The following is a 19840-nucleotide window of genomic DNA, read 5'->3' as shown; positions in this document are numbered from 1 at the left end:
AATGAATAAATGTGACAGTCACTATTTCTGACTTCTCTAAATTGGCAACTCCTTGAAGACAGGATCCAATCTTACTCTTTTTCTTTTTTGGGGGAAGGTTAGCCCGGAGCTAACATCTGCTGCCAATCCTCCTTTTTTTGCTGAGGAAAACTGGCCCTGAGCTAACATCTTCCTCCACTTTATATGTGGGATCCCTGCCACAGCATGGCTTGATGAGCAGTGCCATGTCCGCACGGGATCGGAACCTGCGAACCCCAGGCCGAATGTGCACACTTAACCACTGTGCCACGGCCCCCCAATCTTACTCATTTTATCCCTAGCACCTAACGCAATTATTGGCATATATTGTTTCCCGTTAGTGTTTGCTGTCTTTAAATGAGTTTTACGTATTTTACTCTCTGCTCATTACTGTGGTTTAATGTTTTATGTTGGTCACTGATAGAAGATTTAAAGCCAGAAGAAGCCTTATCATCTAATACAACCCCTTCATTTTCTACAGATGAAGGTACTGAGCCAAGAGAGGTCAGGGGATTTCCTCTCAGCAACTAGGAAGTGCTGGGTCTAGAACCAAGTTCTCAGATATCTTAGGTTAACTATACTTTGTTACTCAGATTCAATTTATGAAACAACTTCTACCACTTTCATTTTTTAAATAACACCTGCAAGGGGACCTCATCATCTAATTTTTATTTCAACAAGCATTTTTCGGAATACCTACTCTGTAAAGAGACATCTGAGGCTCCTGTTCTTAAGTTTACACTCTTGTGGAGAATCTCATAACCTCGTGTTGATAAAATTGTTATTTGGCAAAAGAAAACAAAGTTTTGTTTCCCTTTGGGTAGGAGTTTTTTAAAGTGGGAAATTTTACGTTGTTTTATTTCACTCTCAATTTTAATAGTTTGTAAAGTTTCATTAGAGGTCTTCAAATGTAATTTTAATCTATTTCTAGGTGTTCTCATCTTTTCTAAGAGTTTCACCATCCTTAGTCTTTACCAGCAATTGTGGTTTAATCATTTGTAATAGAGAAGAATCATTACCTAGGAGAAAATGTCAAATTTACAAATGAAAGAGGCAGCCCTTATCTATCTTGACAGAAGTGGAGGCCTCCAGAAGTTTCTAGATGATTGCAAGTACTACAATGGTATGTTCAGAGAAGTGACTTTATTTTAGAAACTTTAAAATAAATTCCTACATATAACTATCTTCATTTTTATATTTGTATATTTTTGCAGATTCAAAACAAAGTTATGCTGTCTATCGATTCAGTATTTTAATAAATCCCTCTGATGTTGCTGAATTAGATGCTGAACTTGGAAATCACATTTTACACCAGCCTTTAAAAGCCGCTCAAGTTTTTCAATCAGTAAGTTAAAAAAAGAAATAATTTTATGCTACATGGAATTTTTTGGTAACTTTTTTGGTTTTTTATTTGAAATCACAGGTCTGTTTTATTGCTGTTAAGACTCTCTCATTAATTGGACAATTACAGACTGAAACTCAAGTAAGTTTTAGTTAAATTTGACAAAGAAAACTAAGGTACTGTGCTTTCAAGATGACTTGTAAATAAATATTTTTATATTCATGTTTTTTCATTTAAAACGATACTATAGGGGACCAGCCTGGTGATGTAGTGGTTAAGTTTGTTGCTCCAATTCTGTGGCCCAGGGTTCACAGGTTCAGATCCTGGCCATGGACCCATGCATCACTTATCAAGCCATGCTGTGGTAGGCGTCCCACATACAAAGTAGAGGAAGATGGGCACGGATGTTAGCTCAGGGCTAATCTTCCTTAAAAAAAAAAAGGATACTACATTTTTTTTCAAAGTTCAATGGAATATCTTACATACGCATCTTTCCTTCCTATATTATCACTTATAATGTTAAATATTTTTATAATAGAACATTTCAAATATATCTCAAAATAGAGTAATACAATGAACTTCCATATATCTATCACTCAGATTTAATAGTTCACAATATTTTGCCATACCTGCATCAATTTTTGTGTGTGTGTAAGGAAGATTAGCCCTCAGCATGGCTTGATGAGCGGTGCTAGGTCCGCACCCAGGATCCGAACCTGTGAACCCTGGGCCACCGAAACCACTCGGCCATGAGGCCAGCCTCTGATTCTTTCCAGTTATAAATTTTCAAAGAGTAACGAGTTGAAATCTAGCAGCTTTCAATGATGACCAATACTTTTTGGTTTTTGTTTTGCCTTTTTTTAAATTATGAGAAACTCATGAATTTTTAAATATATCTGATATGTTTTAATGAATCTTTGTCATTCTTTTTGATGCTTATATTATCCTACCTTTGGTCATTGGGAGTCCCTTACAGTTTGCCCCTATGTCCTTTTGACACATCCCATTAGTTTTTTATAGCTCCCTTGGTTTCTGGCACAAGGAAATGTACTAGGTCCATGTGGTATATTTTCCCCTGCAAACCTGGAATTAACCTTTTCCCCTAAGGAGCCCTGGTTCCTTTTAGTAAGAAATTATGTTTAGAGATCACAATCTGGGCACTAGAAGTGTTCATTGCTGTTGGGTTGTGATTGTTTTATAAGTCTCTTCAGTGGCTATAGCCAGGAAGTGTCTATTTTTAAAGAAAAATAATTAGTTCGTAATGATATTTTCAATTGAAATCTAAGATTATAAGAGTTTTGCATCTTTTATTTTATATTTAAATCTCTTTTCTCTTATGCTTAAAATTTTGGTTGCTAATAACACTAACAAATCATTTACTTGATTTACTCTACAAATATACTTACTATATTGTAATGCAAGTCCAATTGGATCTGCAGTTTTTATTAATATCATTTTTATGTTCTTATTAGATTAATATAGTGCTGAAGTTAACACATTTACCTCCTCTGCCAAGTTATAGTCTTGATCTTTGTGAGTTTCCACTTGATTATACATCTCAAAGATTTTATATGATGCAAGGAATTGTGATTGCAATGACGACTGTAACCAAGTATACACAAGGTGCAAGATTTCTTTGTTCAGATGAAGCATGCCCTCTTTCAAAAGGTAACTATTAAAATGTAAAATCAAAACGTCAAGCAATTTATTGTTTAATCCTAAATCATGTTTACAATTATTTATGACACATTCACAGAGTAGAAAGAATGGAATAAAATTTGGTGTCTCCTTATGTTGATAAGTTTACTTTGCATAGTCTTGAAATGCATTCTTTTTCCCCTCCCCTCCCCCTCAACTTAACAGGTGCTCATGTATTGCTAAAGTACTTGTTTTTCTCACACATTATTTCATGACTATTCATGATGTTCCTTCTCCATGTAATGTCCTCTCTCAACCCTTTGGCTTAACTTCACTTTGGTCTTTCTCCATGACATCTTTTCCATTCATCCCCACCTCTCATCCGGTTGGATGCCCCTCCTGTCTTCTCTCTGAACACTATGTAAATGAATACCACATATTAAACTGTGTTTATTTCACCTATTGAAATTGTATGTTTAAGTATCCATATCACCAGTACCTTAGCACAGTGCCTGGCAAGAAATAGCCATTCAATAAATGTTAATTGAAGTGCTCCGAACCCCCCATGTAAAATTGAATTAATTATATTTCGAATTGGATTAATTTTAAAGGGTTGAAAATGGATAGTTAAATCCAAAAACAAATTTAGCTTGCCTCTATTTTGTTTCAGGATTTCAGTATATAAGAGTGCATGTGCCTGGTGCCACAGAATCTGCAACAGTAAGAAATGACTTTTTGTGTAATCTATGTTCATCTCCACTTCAAGAAGACAGAAAATTTAGAGTACTTGGTGGTAAAAATGCATTTACATTTTGTAATTACAATTTTTAAAATAGTGTTTGATATTTTAATGTGGAAATTAAATTGAATATATATTCTAATAACAAATTCTGTTTTGCTCTTTGCTTTAAGATAAACAGATAGTTGAAATAATTACCACAAAAGCACTTCATGCTTTTCGAGGATATTCTGACAACCAGCCATTTAGGTTTCAATCTCTTACAATTTTCCTAAGAGGTAAGTAAGTTCTGTTTGAACTAAAAGCAAATTGCTATAAAATATATAATATGTGTAATTGACTTGCTTATGCTTATATATTATAAATGGTACTTCTATGGTTTAAGAATCATAGGTTTTCTTATTCTTGAGAAGCCAGAACTGTGAAAATAAGAATGGGGCTTAGCCTCTTTTCTTGGGCTAAAATTGGAGGAATTAAACTATTCAGAAAGAGAGATCTTGGATATCAACCATGTATAGGTAACTTAAGAGTTAGCAAAGTAGAGACTCAAACAGGAACTCTTTTCACCGTGGTCTGACAGGGATGAGGCAGACATGTAAGCCCAGATGATAATAGATAATTTTTATATAGCAATTACTATGTGCCAGGCACTCTTACATATCTTAATTCATTTAGCCACAGCAACCCTGTCAAGTAAGTTCTATTGTTGTCTCCATTTTACAGTGTGGAAACTTAGGTACAGAGAAGTTAAGTAACTTGTCCAAGGTACACAGCTAGTACATGGCACAATCATGATTCAAACTCAGGCATTCCAGCCTCAAAGTCTATGCTTTTAACTACTTAATTTTATTATATACTATATATAAACCACACATTACAATATAGAAATATAAGTGGCTCTCCAACTTATATTTTAGTGGAAAACCCTTTCTTCAAATAAATTCTTACATAGAACCCAAATAAATTTTAAAAAATTAAATAAATAAAAGCAGTCCTTTAAGGTTGACATCAGAAGGGATACCCAGACTTCCCAGCCTCCTTGCCTTCCTCTTGACCTTTCCTTTGTCCCCCAAGGAAAAATCCACTACAGTTTAAACAGCAGATATTTATTTGAGCAATTAGTATTGCAACTTGGGAGACACAGATTCAGGCAGAAACCCAAAATGTGCTCCAAGGAAGACGAAGAAGGCAAGGGTTAATAAAGGCAAAAAGAGAGAAATTACACAGGCTGTTTTGCAAAATTTGTGATTGGTGCTGGCAACAACTGCTGCTTCTTGGCTACACATGATTGGTTGCTAAGGTCATCTCTAAGGTAAAAAGTTTTTATCTATGGGAGTAAGCATATTTCTTGAAAGATGGTCAAGATGATAACAGTGAAGCACAGTTTCAAAAGTTACATTTTATCTGGGTAGAGACGTGGTGTGCATACATAAGCCCCGTTTCCTTAATGGCCTCCCAGCCCCATTTTAGAAGCCTTGACATATGTTACTCCATTTTGTTATCACTGTCCACACCTTGACCTCAGGACACATCCACCAAACTCTAAGATTCCATGGAACAGTTGAAAAACTATTCATTTTTATATTCCCCTTGTAATTCATTCTGTTTCCTTTAGTTGCTTTTGTTGTTTTCTGTTTGCTTGGTTAGTTTTGGGTTTTTATTTTCTCAATTCTGGAGCCTGATTCTTCCTTGTAAGTGCACAGGATACACCAACATGCTCTGTGGAGCTGAAAAAAAGAGTGTGAGAGAGAAGAAAAAAATCGAGATCACTGTTTGATCTTCACAGAGAGAAGTTAATTCTTGCTCTCCTCTGTAAGCCCTTCTTTCATAGCTTTATAACCACCCATCTTCTAACTGTGTAATAGAGGATCAAGATTTTTAGTGTATTTTTTTTTAACAAATTTTGAGGGGCCGGCCTGCTGTTGCAGCAGTTAAGTGCGCACGTTCCACTTTGGCGGCCCGGGATTCGCCACTTAGGATCCCGGATGCGGACATGGCACCGCTTGGCAAAAGCCATGCTGTGGTAGGCGTCCCATGTATAAAGTAGAGGAAGATGAGCATGGATGTTAGCTCAGGGCCAGTCTTCCTCAGCAAAAAGAGGAGGATGGCAGCAGTTAGCTCAGGGCTAATCTTCCTCAAAAATAAATAAATTAATTAATTAATAAATTAATTAATTAATTTTGAACTTGTACAAAAACTTTGCCCAGACTGTAGATGTGAGAGAGAAACCTACCATAGGGCAAGAGGGTAGACTTTGGAGATCAGCAGACCTAGAGGTGAATTTCAGTTCTGCTACTTACTATTTAAAGCCTTGTGCAAGTCATTTAAACTCTCAGTTTCTTCATATATAAAATGAGGATAACAATATCTATCTTACAGTTTACAACCAGATAATGTCTGTAAAAGTATCTTGCCTATATTGTAGACAGTGAATAATACTTTTTAAAATTATTTTCTTCCCAAATAAAATGATTGCTTATAAGGTAGTTTTTATTAACATTTCTTGTCATTTAATGCAAAGATGTTTCATCTTAAGCAGAATGATCTTGTTTTTTCCTTTTGACTATACGAGACTATCTAGCTGCTGTCACATGCTTCTTGAAGTTGATTCATCATTGCCTATTAGTATTCAAATGTATCAGCAATAAAATTGCCTCAGTTTACATTATTAGTGCCACTCTATATAGACATTGTACTAAGCAAAAGTAAATACAACTAAGTCAACTACTGAATTGTTACTAGTTCTAGATCTACTAGTTACCAGCTCTTGGAACCATATGATCATGTATAAGTTTTGTTTAGTGAATACATGTTTTCTTTTGTGTTAAATAATTTTAGACGAATCAGTGAATAAAATGAATATAGGAAATGAGTATAAAATTATTGGAATTCCAACCTGTGTAAAAACTTCACAAACTGCTGTCTGTATAGAGGCAAATAGCATCGCTTTTTGCAATCCAAAAGGTAAGGAAAATGTTGGTATCTTATATTAAGAAATATTTAAGTTTAAATCCATTTATTCAGGAAAAAACTATTGGTTGCCTATGTGCTGGGCATTCTTCTAAGCACTAGGGATACAGCTGTGATCAGGACAGTTGAGGTTCAGGACTTAGATCATATGGTAGAGAGTCAGTAAACCTATAAACTAATCAATAAGACAATTTCAGATAATAAATGCTACAAAGGAAATAAAATGGGATAATGTAGAATGTTGCCCGCAGGAAAGACTCCCTTTTTTTGGCTAAACCTTATTTTGATTTTTTATAATTAGCAACAAGAAAAATGTTTCAGAATGCCAAGAGTTGGAGATTAGTCAAAGGTTTTTCTACCTTACCATTTATTTTCTAGCTAAGTAACTATTGTGGTCTAAAAGAGAGCCCAATAAAATAGCATGATTTTCCTCATCTGAGTTCTGAACCAATCAAGAAATAAGACAAATGAGAAAGGCAGATGAGGGCCAAAATAGCACCTTTATTCCTGATAATTTCCTCTAACTCCAACATAATTAAGCATTAAATAAACAAAAGGAGAGAGCAGACTTACCCTTTTAACTTGGCACACAAATATCTAAGTATAGGAAAGGCTAGTTAGCTCTTGAATAGAGTTAGATTTTTTTGGAATTCTTAGATAACCATCTGCAATAATAGAGGCCCAAGCTGAACTTAAATGTATTGGATTCTAGATACCTCTGGTTATCTTGAAGAGAAAAGCTTCTTAAAAGAATAAAAATGTTGAAGAAAGAAAGCACTAATGGACAATAGACATTTTAGTGATCTTTTAAATATTTTCTGCTGTGAAGTGTTTCAAGTTTTATTGGTTCTGTAGCAGAACATGACTTACATGTAGGTGGAGAAGTGTGCTTTCTCATGCTGGACTCCAGAATTAGGCAAATTTAACCACCCAAATGTGGCACGAACTACACTAAGGTCGCCTCCCTTGGTCCATGGGCGTGGATGCGTAGAAGAAATGATTGCTCTGTGATGGCAGCCCAAGAGGAAGGAGAACAGGACTGGATTATACCTGCACAGTTATTCCTCCCAAACTGACCAACTGGATTAAATCACTCATCGCTTTCAGAAGCTGGACAGAGTGAAGGAGTGGAGAAGATCCAGAATGTTACAGTACAATACACTACAGTGCTTTCAAAGTAGTAGAGCATAAATCTTCCCTTTTAATAGCAACATGCAAGTATTTCCCATTCTGTTTTTTAGCCCTCACTAAAGGTGACGTTATTTCAGACGTAGAAATATAGAAGCAAACACTGCAATACAGGAGCCCCATGATCTGGCTTTGCTCACATAAATCTTAAAAGGAGAAGAATGAGGGGTTTGCTTGCAACCCACAGCCAATCTATGTGGACATGGGGGGTGACTGCTTCCTTTTATTACATTCCCTGGGATAGAAATGATAGACCAGAGTGACCTCCAATCATAATTTAATATCATTATAAGAATTTGAATATGGCATCATTAAAAGAACTGCAATTTGATAATATTTTAGATAAATGGAATTAGATATCTATAATGTTATTTTCCTGTTTTAAAACTCTTTTTAATATATGTGTTTATATTTACTTTCAGTTCCTTCAGGAATTAGCGACAGTTTCAGGTGTCTCCTTTCTTTGACTTCCAGTTCATGCTGGAAGTTTACAGCAATACTTGCCAATAGTTTTGCATCACAAATTGTTCCTCCTGGGACTTACAACTTGCTCAAGCTGTGTTTGCTGATGAGTCTAGTACAGACAAGTGACCGTAATAAGAAACTGGAAGATTGCCTGGATATTTTAATTATAACAAGTGATACTCTACTTGTAGACAGGTAAAATATGTCACATGAATTTTTCAAATTATAAATTGGTCACACATATTTGCATAAATCCTTTCTGTGAGCATTATTACGAGACAAATATTTAGAATTTATCTGAGTAGTATAAATATTATATAAGCTTTTATCAGTGAAGTTCAAAACTTTTAAAATGTAAATTGAGAAATGGGATATTTGCTTTCAATATTTTGAGACTCTAACCACTCAAAGTTTCACCTTGTTTCCCCACTCAGACCTTTACAGATAAACGCATCCGTCACAGGCTTCCTTTTCCCCCATTCCCTGGTTCAGTGTTCTGTTTTTGTATTTTATTTTCATTTTTAAATAATCTCCTTCCTAAGAACCAACAAGCCATTTTCTTGTTTTCCTTCAAGATTCCATTCAATAGGACTGATTCACTGCACTCAAATCAAAAGTCCCCAGATTACTGATTTGGGGGTATCCCCCTAACCTTGGAATAAGCCTCTTCTCAAAGCATTTTGGGGCTCCCCACTAGCACGTACCCTTTTTTAAAAGTTACTTAAATGTTCATAAAGCTAGGAATAACCTTCTTATATTAATATCTTGTATGCAATTGTAAAGCAAAAACAAATTTATAGAAGGAATTTAAAATTTAAAAATAAAATTCAAATTAACTTTAACTTAATTGGACAGATGGTGTTTTGCTGAAATTAAATTAAAATTAAATTGCAGTGTAAATATGGTGCTAACTGCTACAGATTACACCAATTTAATCTTCTACTAATGAGCATGAGAGTATTTGTTTCCTCATAGGCTCACCAACACTGGGTATTGTTAAACTTTTAAATTTCGCCATCTGAAGGGTAGAAAATGGTATTTTATTTTAATATGCATTTCTTTAATTAGAAGTAAATTTTAGCATCATTTACAGCTTGTTAAACGCCTTTATAATTTTTCTGTGAACCTCTTTGACCACTGTCCATGTTTCTATTAAGTTGTTTCTTACTGATTTGTGATACCTCTTATAAATTAAAGCCTTTGTCTCTTTTCCTGTTTGTCATTAACCTTTGACATTTCCTCTGGTATTTGGGGCTGTTTGAGAGATTTGGCTTTTTGTTTTGTTTTTTAGGTAAAATTTATATACAGTGAAATAAGCAGTTCTGATGTATACAACTTGATGAATTTCGACAAATGTATACACTCCTATAGCCACCACCACAATAAAATAGAAAACATTTCTATCACCCGAGAAAATTCCTTCATTCCCTCTTCCAATCAGTTCCTATCTCCACAGGTGATTTCTGTCATGATAGTTTTTCCTGTTCTTGAACTTCATATAAGTAGAATCATATGGCATATACTCTTTTAGGTCTGGCTTTTTGGCTCAACATGGTATTCAGATTGATCCAGTTGTGTGTATCGGTAGTTCATTGTTTTTATTGATGAGTAGTATTCCATTATATGAACATACCAGAATTTGTTTATCCAGTCTCCTAGTGATGGACATTTAGGTTTTACAGGTTTAGAGTAGTATAAGTAAAGCTGCTCTAAACATTCTTGTACAAGTCTTTTTCTGGACATGTGTTTTTGTTATCTTGGATTAATACCTAGGAGTGGAATTTCTGTGTCATAAGGTAGATATACATTTAACTTTATAAGAAACTTACCAAACAGTTTTCAAAAGTGTACCATTTTACATTCCTACCAACAATGTAAGGTTCCAGTTCTTTCTATCCTCATCAACATCTGGTGTTATCAGTCTTTCTCAATTTAACCATTCTAGTGTGTGTGAAATGGTATCTCATTATGGTTCTAATTTGCATTTTCCTGATGACTACTGGTTGAGCTCTCTTTCATATGCTTATTGGCTGCTCATATATCTTCTTTATGAAGTGTCTTTTGCTCACTTTTAAATGGGTTTGTTCGTTCTGGATGCGTGTCCTTTGTCACACATATGTATCGTGAAATTTTTCTCTCACTCTAAAGCTTGTATTTTTTTTCTTAAAGATATCTTTGATGAGCAGACTTTTTAGTTTTGATGAAATCCAATTTATTATTTTCTTTTATGTCTAGTGTTTTCCGGGTTCTGTTTAAGAAATTTTTGCCTAGCCCAAGGTCATGAAGATATTCTTTTATGTTTTCTTCTAGAAGCATTATAGTTTTAGCTTTTACATTAGGTCTATTATCTATTGCAAGTTAATTTTTGTATATGGTATGAGGTAGGAGTCAAGGTTAATATTTTCCCTATGCATTTATCCAATTTTTTCATAGTTTGTTGAAAAGACTTTCCTTTCATGATTGAATTGCTTTAGTACCATTGTTGAAAATCAGTTGAACTAGGTAAAAACTAGGTATAAAATTGAACTTGGTATAAATCTATTTGAACTCTCTTTTCTGTTATTTTGACCTATTTGTCTATAATTATGCCAATACCACTTGTCCTTGATTATTATAGCTCTGTGTTAAGTTTTGAATCAGGTGATGCAACTTTATTCTTCATTTCCAAGATTTTTTTCACTATTCCAGGTCCTTTGAATTTTCTTATAAAGTTTAGAATCCATATGTTAACACCAACTTCTCCCCTAATCCCCCAAAAAAGCCTTTAGGGATTTTGATTAAAACTGCATTTAATGTTATAAATCAATTTGGGGGAGAATTTACATTTTAACAATGTGGTGTCTTCCAATCCATGAATATGGTGTATATCTCCCTTTATTTAAATATTCTGTGATTTCTTTCAGCAATATTTTGTAAAGGTCATGCACATATTTTGTTAAATTGATTTCTAAGTATTTGATATTTTTGATGCTATGAAAAATGGTAGTATTTTATTAATTTCCTTTTTCAAATATTTGCTGTAAATATATAGAAATACAATTGATTTTTGTATTTCGACCTTGAATTCTATGACCTTGTGTCAGTATTTTTTTTAATTCCTCAGCTAATTCCAATGTGCAGCCAAGTTTGAAGCCCATTGTTCTATATAAGTAGGTTCTCAGTCTGACTGCACGTTAGAATCACCTGGGAGAAGTAAAAAAACAAGTTTATGACTGTGGCCCACCCCCAGAGATTCTAATTTACATGTCTTGGGGTAGGGTTTGGCATTGGAAATTTTAAAAACTCCCCAGGTGAATTTAATGTGAGCTAGGGTTAAAAATGACTGCTCTATAAGCTTGCAAAAGTTTCTTTCTAAATCTCACTCCCCTATTTTATGTATCTTCAAACTAATATCCAAATTCCTTAGAATGGCACGTACTCTAGACATTTTATAGCATCTACTTATCCACATTTGAGGGATACAGCCTCACCCTCTTTTGCACTGCGTGTCTCTGTCTGCTCATCATAGTTGATTGAGCTAGCAAGCTATGATTTCTGTGGCAAGACTTTGAAAGCTAAGTTAAGATAATCATATTCCTTTCTTAGAATTTAAATTTGAGAAATGAAGGGGCTAAGGCAATTGGCAAAGAGATTAGAAAGCAAAAGGGTATATCAGGAGTTAGCATGCTACATAGGCAGTAGGGATAGTAATGATGGGCTACTGGCAAGTCTAAATGCAAAAATTCTGAAGAAACAAAAGAAAGCAATCCATAAAAAGAGGAAGGCCCGGTTCAAGTGTCATCTGTCTGTAGCTTTCTCTCACTTCATTCCAGGAGGAAATAATACTCTCTTATGGATGTTCTTACAACATTATTTTAGTACTTATCACCTTGTGTTTTAGTTTTTTGTTTATGTCTCTCTTTCTAAGCTGTGGGCTTTCCCAGTTAAGGACTAAGTCTCATGTATGTTTTTATCCCTAGCACAGGTGCTCAGTAAACATTGAATCAAATTAAATTTAATTGTGTAGCTGTTATACATTATGACTTTGGAAAATCAAATATTAAATAATAGTAATGAATCATTTATTTTTTCCCTAGGCTTTTGAATTTTAGTATAAACCTTGTGCCACGTGGTATACATCATCCAGTCTCTACTGAAATTTTTCCTACTCTATCCAGGAATAAATATGGAACTGGAGCTGTTAGCATTCAAGCTGGCACTGCATTGCTAGCTAAAGGTGGTATCTGCTTTATAGGAGACTTGGCTTCATACAAAAAAGATAAACTTGAACAGCTTCAATCAGGTAAACAATATTTTTTTCAAATTAATTTTCACCTGTTTAACTTATAGTGTCATCAATGTCAAGGGGCTACTTAACAGTTAAGATTGTATTGTACTCATTTTAGGAATTGAGAAATTATATTAAATGACATTTCTCATTTTACCTTTATAAACAAAAACAGAGGAATTTAATGTGCAAATGCACTGTTTTAGCCTTTGCCTTCAGTTGTGCTAACACATGAGTTTGTATTGGGCCAGATTTATTTCCTTTTCTTGCCTTATTGCATTTGCTAGGACTTCCAATATGATGTCAAAAAGTGGTGATGAGAATGGACATCCCTGTTTTGTTGGGGTTTTTTTTTTGTTTTTTGGTTTTTTTGCTGAGGAAGATTCACCTTGAGCTAACATCCACTGCCAATCTTCCTTTTTTTTTTGTATGTGAGCCACCACCACAGCATGGCCACTGACAGATGAGGCTGCTGAAGCAGAGTGTTCTGAACTTAACCACTAGGCCACCAGGACTGGCCCTCCCTGTCTTGTTCTTGATCTTAGCAGAAAAACTTTGAATTTCTCACCATTAAATATAGTGTTAGCTATAGGTTTTTTGTAGATGTTCTTTTTCAAGTTGAAGGAATTCCCCTCTATTCCTAATCTACTGAGAGTTTGTTTGTTTGATTTTTTTTCTTTTTTTTTTTTTTTTGAGGAAGATTAGCCCTGAGCTAACATCTGCTGCCAATCCTCCTCTTTTTGCTAAGGAAGACTGGCCCTGGGCTAACATCTGTGCCCATCTTCCTCTACTTTATATGTGGGATGCCTGCCGCAGCATGGCTTGCCAAGTGGTGCCTTGTCTGCACCTGGGATCTGAACTGGTGAACCCTGGGCCGCCAAAGCGGAACATGTGAACTTAACTGCTGTGCCACTGGGCCAGCCCCTACTGAGAGTTTTTAAGTAATGAATGGGTGTTGGATTTTATCAAATGCTTTTTGTGCATCTATTGATGTGATACTGTGCCTTTCTTTTCTGCAGCTTGTTGAAATTATGGATTATCTTTTTTTTTTTTTAGCTTAAACAACAGAAATTTATTGCTTACAGTTCTGGATAGCAGAAGACTGAGATCAAAGCATTGACAGGGTTGGTTTCTTCTGAGGGCTGTGAGGGAGGGATATATTCCAGGCCTTTTTCCTCAGCTTGGAGATGGCCATCTTCTCCCTATGTGTCTTCACATGGTCTTCCCTCAAGAGTGTCTGTGTATCCAAATTTCCCCTTTTATAAGGGCAGCAAGCATATTGAATTAGGGGCTCACCCTACTCCAGTATGACCTCATCTTAATTTAATTAACTATATCCACAATGACCCTAAAATTATGGATTATCTTAATTGATTTTCACATGTTGAACCAGCTTTGCATACCTAGAATAAATACCATCTGGCTGTAGTGTATAATTCTTTTTATACACTGTTGGACTCAATTTGCTAATATTTCGTTGAGAATTTTTGCATCTATGTTCACAAGAGATATTGGTCTGTAGTTTTCTTTTCTTGTAATTTTTTTGTCTGGTTTTGGTGTTAGAGTAATGTTGCTTGGACCATATTTATAACTAACAAGGAGATGGACAGATATGGACTGGACAAAGAGCAGTCAGGGCCTTGCATTTCTTGGCATACCAGCAAGAATGTGCAGCAATGCTCAGGGTACCTAGCATATTGCCTCTCCCTGCAAGAGAACGCAGAAATAGACCCACGCTAATATGGTCAATTGATTTTTTGACCACAGCACCAAAGCAAGTAAATGGGGAAAGGAAAAATTTTTTCAACAAATGATGGCAGAACATCCAGCTATGTATATGGAAAAAAATTAATATTCTCTCATACCTCACAACTATATACAATAATTAATTAAATATGGGTCATAAACTTAAATGTAAAAACTAAAACTATAGAGCTACTGGAAGAAAACATAGGAGAATATCTTCACAACCTTAGGGTAGGCAAAGATTTCTTAGAACCTGGAAAGCAGCAAACAGAAAATAATTGATAAATTGGACTTCATCAAAACTGAAAAGTTACACACATTAAAAGGCCCTATTTAAAAAGCAAATAGGCAAGCAAAGAAAAAGAAAATAATTACAATACATGTATCTGACATAGGACATAGACCTAAAACATAGAAACAATTCCTATAAGTCAATAATTTAAAAAACAAAGAACCCAGCAAAAAATGGGCAAAAGACTTGTCTAGTGACTTCACAGAGGAAGATATACAGAATGACGAATAAGCACATGAAAGACTACTCAATATCATTATCAGGAAATGCAAATAAAAACTACAATGAGATACCAGTACTTACATACTAGCAGGGCCTGCTTCATGGACACGGAACAAGTACAGTTGCACAGAGGCCCTCCTCCCCCTAAAAGAGCCTGGCACTTGGTTAAAACTCTACTGTCACCATCTTCAAATTTTTAGTAATTTTCTCTCAGGACTTGTGTTTCGTAAGGAAGTCAAATAAGACAGTGGAGCTTGCACATGAGCAGAGGAGATACATGCATGCATGTGTCTCCCGTTCCTTGCTGCCCTATTTCATATAGCATTTATGATCACTATGTGGCTTCTGTAACATACTTAATTTGTAATCAGTTTGATTCTTGCTGAACTCTTGTGTATCATGAGTACACTGCAATTCAGTGCTCGTGTTCCATATCAACATCTTCAATTGAGTAAGAGGGGGAGCTAATAGCCCCAAGAGGCCAGGCTTTCCATTCAAACCAGACTTCTTAAATGTAGAAAGAAGGCAGTAGCATTCTAAGAAACACAAATAACCAAGGAATCCCATCATATCCTTCTTACTGGGTTATTTCCCTGTATTTGCCAGCCAGTTACTGAAAATGATATAGGAGGAAAGGGAAAAATAGGGCAACCCATAGTTCCTTTTCCTTTTAGTCTTTCCTTACTCATCAGTGAGCTGAAAGTAGAGAGTATTTGTGAAATGTGTGCATATCAAGAAGTAAAATTGGGGCCAGCCTGGTGGTGCAGTGGTTAAGTGTGCACGTTCTGTTTCTGGGTGGCCCGGGGTTCGCCGGTTTGGATCCTGGGTGCAGACATGGCACCGCTTGGCACGCCATGCTGTGGTAGGCGTCCCACATAGAAAGTAGAGGAAGATGGGCATGGATGTTAGCTCGGGGCCAGTCTTCCTCAGCGAAAAGAGGATTGGCAGCAGTTAGCTCAGGGCTAATCTTCCTCAAAAAAAAAAAAAGTAAAATAAAGAGTTTTGTGCAGTTTTTCCACTATTCTAGTAAGAACAAAATACATATGTATGTACAAGCTACAAAATACTAGTGACTCTGTATATGAGTTAAATGCTCATAATTTGTGTTTAAGACTGGTATTGTACAATATAAAGATAAGTGATAAAATTCATGCCAATAATTAAAATTTTAAATTTTAGGATGCCAATTACTGCTATTATGTTTTTTGGTAACAGCTTTATTGAAATATAATTTGCATACCATACAATTCACCCACTTAAAGTGTACAATTTAGTGGTTTTTAGAATATTCACTGAGTTGTACAACCATCACCACTATCTACTTTGAGAAAATTTTCATCACCTCAAAAGGAAAAACCATACTCATTAGGACTCCCCCTCTAGCCCTCCTCCCCACAGTCCCTGGCAATCTAATCTGCTCTCTGTCTCTATGGATTTGCCTATTCTGGACATTTTATATCAAGGGAATCAGGCAATATCTGGTCTTTCATGCCTGACTTCTTTCACTTACCATAATGTTTTTGAGGTTCATCCATGTTGTAGCAGGTATCATTACATCATTCTTTTTTAAAAAAAACATTCTGATAAAATACACATAACATAAAATTTACCACTTAAATCATTTTTAATGTACAATTCAGTGGCATTAAGTACATTCACAATGTTGTGCAACCATCATCACTATCCATTTCCAGAACTTTTTTGTAATCCCCAACAGAAACTCTGTACCCACAAAACAATAACTCCCTACTCCCCCCTACCTTCAGTCCCTGGTAACCTCTATTCTACTTTGTGTCTCTGTGAATTTGCCTACTCATAGAATGTCATTCCTTTCTATGGCTAAATAATATTCCATTGTGTGTATATACCACTTTTTGAAAAAATTCATTCATCTATAGATGGATGCTTGTGTTATTTATACTTTTTGGCTATTTTGAATAATGCTGTTATGAACATTGGTGTAAAAGTATCTGTTTAAGTCCCTGCTTTCAACTCTTCTGGGTATATACCTAGAAGTGGAATTGTGAGATCATATGATAATTGTATGTTTAACGTTATGAGGAACCAAACTGTTTTCCACAGTGGCTACACCGTTTTACATTCTCACCAGTAATTCATGAGGGTTCTAATTTCTCCACATCCACTCCTATTACATTTTATAGGTAATAAAATACTTTTTAGAGGAAAAAGCTTTATATATCACAACTTTTAAAAGCAGTTTTCCCCCTGATTTTTGAATAAAAGGCCTAGACTTTATTTTTACACTGGGCTCCACAAATTATGTAGCTGGCCTTGGCTACAAAAAATGACTAAAATTAAAAAGATTGACAACAACAAATGTTGCCAAGGATGTGGAGAAACTGTAATTCTCATATATTGTTGATGAGAGTATTTAATAGCACAACCATTTGCAAACTGCTCTAGCAGTTTATGTAGAATTAAATACGTATTTACAATATGACCCAAGAGAAAGTTAAACATGTGCACAAAAGACTCTGTTATCATGAATGGAGAGAAGACTAATTTGAGAAATATTTGGAAGATAAGACTCCTAGGAGTAGGATTGAATCCATAGATTAAATGGATATAAGAGGTGAAGGAAAGATAAAAAGGAGAATAGGAGTTTCCACATTTTTTTGTTTTGGTTTTAAGTGGGTGGATGGTGATACCCCTAATAGTGACTAATGCACACAGAGCCCCTTGTGGAGGAGAAATGATGAATTTGGTTTTGAACTTGTTGAATTTGAGATATATTTTTGCCTACTCCTTGTAGTTCGTATTTTCTCTCAATCTATTCTTTCACTCCCAGATAGAGGCCCACTTATTATTTTTTTCCACAGAAAAGAACATTGCTTAATTTCAGTCTCTCTTGTAAGCGTGGACTATATGACCAATCTCCTAACCCTCTGCCTATTCCATGCAGACACTGACCACAATTCCAGCTACTTCCTTTGGGCTGCTGGTTCTCATTAAGTCATGGGGCACATAAACATTGAAATATTTTTCTTTCCTTGTTCTTTTTATGGCAGATCTTCTAAGTTAGCCATATCTTACAAAACGATCAAATTTACTTTTGTCTTTACTGTCCAAAATTTAGACAGTAAAATTCTATTTAATAATATTTGTTATTCATTTGTAGCTATATAGACCAAAATGAACTTACATAACAAATGGGTAATGTCTTCTGACTTAGTGGTAGAAAGCAGAAGCATCACAGTGTACATCCCGGGAAAGAAGTTTGGGGATGATATCGATCAACAAATGACTTTTCCAGTTCAGTGCAGTTTTTGGTCTTTTGTTGATATGGATTCATCTTCAAGGAGAAACATGCAGAAAACCAATGCTCTGATTGGTCAGATGGTAAAGTATATGTATATTTTGTTGTTAGACTGTTGTTCAGAGAATTTAGTCACTGTTTTAATGTTAATGTTTTTGTTGTTCTTAATGTTTTGTTATTAACCCATTTCTATACTTAAACAGGGACTAGAACCAAACAATGATGCAATTGTTTGAAAATTTTTATGTTTTTTAGTCACGCAAAGCAGATGTCTGCTGACTAGTAATTTAAATAGGTAGTGGGGGAGGCTTTAATGAATAATGTGTAAGAAAATACTCAATAAAGGGCATTTTAATTTTTTTATTTAAAAAAATTTTTATTGAGGTCACATTGCTTTATAACATTATATAAATTTCAGACATATATCATTATATTTCAACTTGTGTATAGATTGCATGTTCACCACCAAAGTCTAGTTGCCATCCATCACCTTACACATGTGCCCTTTCACCCTCCCCCATCCCTTCCCCTCTAGTAACCACCAATCTGTTCTCTGTATCTATGTGTTTATCTTCTACATATGAGTGAAGTCATACAATAATTGTCTTTCTCCATCTGACTTACTTCACTTAGCATAATACCCTCAAGGTCTGACCATGTTGTAGCAAATGTCAAGATTTCATCTTTTTTTATGACTGAGTAGTATTCCATTATATATAAATATACCACATCATCTTTATCCATTCATCCATTGATGAGCACTTAGGTTGCTTCCAAGTCTTGGCTATTTGAATAATGCTGGAGTGAACATAGGGGTGCATATATCTTTTCAAATTAGTGTTTTTGTGTTCTTTGGATAAGTACCCAGGAGTGTAGTGGCTGGAATTTCTATTTTTAATTTTTTGAGGAATCTCCATACTGCTTTCCATAGTGGCAGCACCAATTTACATTCCCACCAGTAGTGTATGAGAGTTCCCTCTTCCCCACATCCTCTTCAACACTTGTTATTTCTTATCTTTTTAGAAATAGCCATTCTGATGGGTGTGAAGCAATATCTCATTGTAGTTTTGATTTGCATTTCCTTAATAATTAGTGATGTTGAACATCTTTTCACGTGCCTGTTGGCCATCTGTATACCTTCTTTGGAAAAATGTCTGTTTATATCCTCTGCCTTTTTTTTGATCAGGTTGTTTTCTTGTTGTTGAGTATATGAGTTCTTTATATATTTTGGATATTTGTTATCAGATATATGATAAATATCTTCTCCCAGTTGGTAGATTGTCTTTTCATTTTGTTGATCATTTCTTCTGCAGTGCGGAAGCTTTTTAGTTTGATGCAGTCCCATTAGTTTATTTTTTCTTTTGTTTCCCTTGCCTGAAGAGACATGATGTTAAAAAAGACACCGCTAAGACCAGTGTCAAAGAGTGTACTGCCTATGTTTTCTTCTAGAAGTTTTATGGTTTCAGATCTTAAATTCAAGTCTTTAATGCATTTTGAGTTAAGCTTTGTGTATGGTGTAAGACAATGGTCTACTTTAATTCTTTTGCATGTGGCTGTCCAGTTTTCCCAACACCATTTATTGAAGAGACTTTCCTTTTTCCATTGTATGTTCTTGGCCCTGTTCTTGAAAAGTAGCTGTCCATAGATGTGTGGGTTTATGTCTGGGCTCTCAATTC

At 35.1% G+C, this 19840-nt stretch overlaps 1 protein-coding gene and 1 long non-coding RNA gene across 7 annotated transcripts in view; one reads left to right on the top strand and one right to left on the bottom strand.

Moving 5' to 3' along the window:
* The window catches only part of MCMDC2 (minichromosome maintenance domain containing 2), a 40900-nt gene that overhangs the window by 1574 nt on the left and 19486 nt on the right, over positions 1-19840 (top strand). For 5 of the 6 annotated variants that reach the window (XR_011543370.1, XR_011543371.1, XM_070631538.1 and 2 more), the window contains exons 2-11: positions 950-1141; positions 1233-1363; positions 1442-1501; positions 2833-3028; positions 3669-3791; positions 3911-4015; positions 6576-6701; positions 8318-8555; positions 12437-12642; positions 18081-18247. Coding sequence is in view for 4 of the 6 variants with exons in the window: in XM_070631538.1 (XP_070487639.1) it covers positions 1048-1141; positions 1233-1363; positions 1442-1501; positions 2833-3028; positions 3669-3791; positions 3911-4015; positions 6576-6701; positions 8318-8555; positions 12437-12642; positions 18081-18247 (1446 nt within the window). In the remaining 2 variants the exon portion in view is untranslated. Of the gene's footprint in view, positions 1-442; positions 506-949; positions 1142-1232; positions 1364-1441; positions 1502-2832; positions 3029-3668; positions 3792-3910; positions 4016-6575; positions 6702-8317; positions 8556-12436; positions 12643-18080; positions 18248-19840 lie in introns of all 6 variants that reach the window. The other variant, XM_070631539.1, reaches the window with a different exon arrangement.
* On the bottom strand, positions 4828-13883 carry LOC139085218 (uncharacterized). The gene is made up of 2 exons (XR_011543372.1): positions 13711-13883; positions 4828-5464 (listed from the first exon to the last, which is right to left on the bottom strand). It is a non-coding gene; the product is annotated as an uncharacterized lncRNA (long non-coding RNA).

Source organism: Equus przewalskii, chromosome 8, assembly GCF_037783145.1.
Source record: "Equus przewalskii isolate Varuska chromosome 8, EquPr2, whole genome shotgun sequence".
In the NCBI taxonomy this organism is placed as follows: domain Eukaryota; kingdom Metazoa; phylum Chordata; class Mammalia; order Perissodactyla; family Equidae; genus Equus; species Equus przewalskii.
The sequence above is the reverse complement of the archived record's forward strand: the minus strand, read 5'-3'. Positions and strand labels throughout refer to the sequence as shown.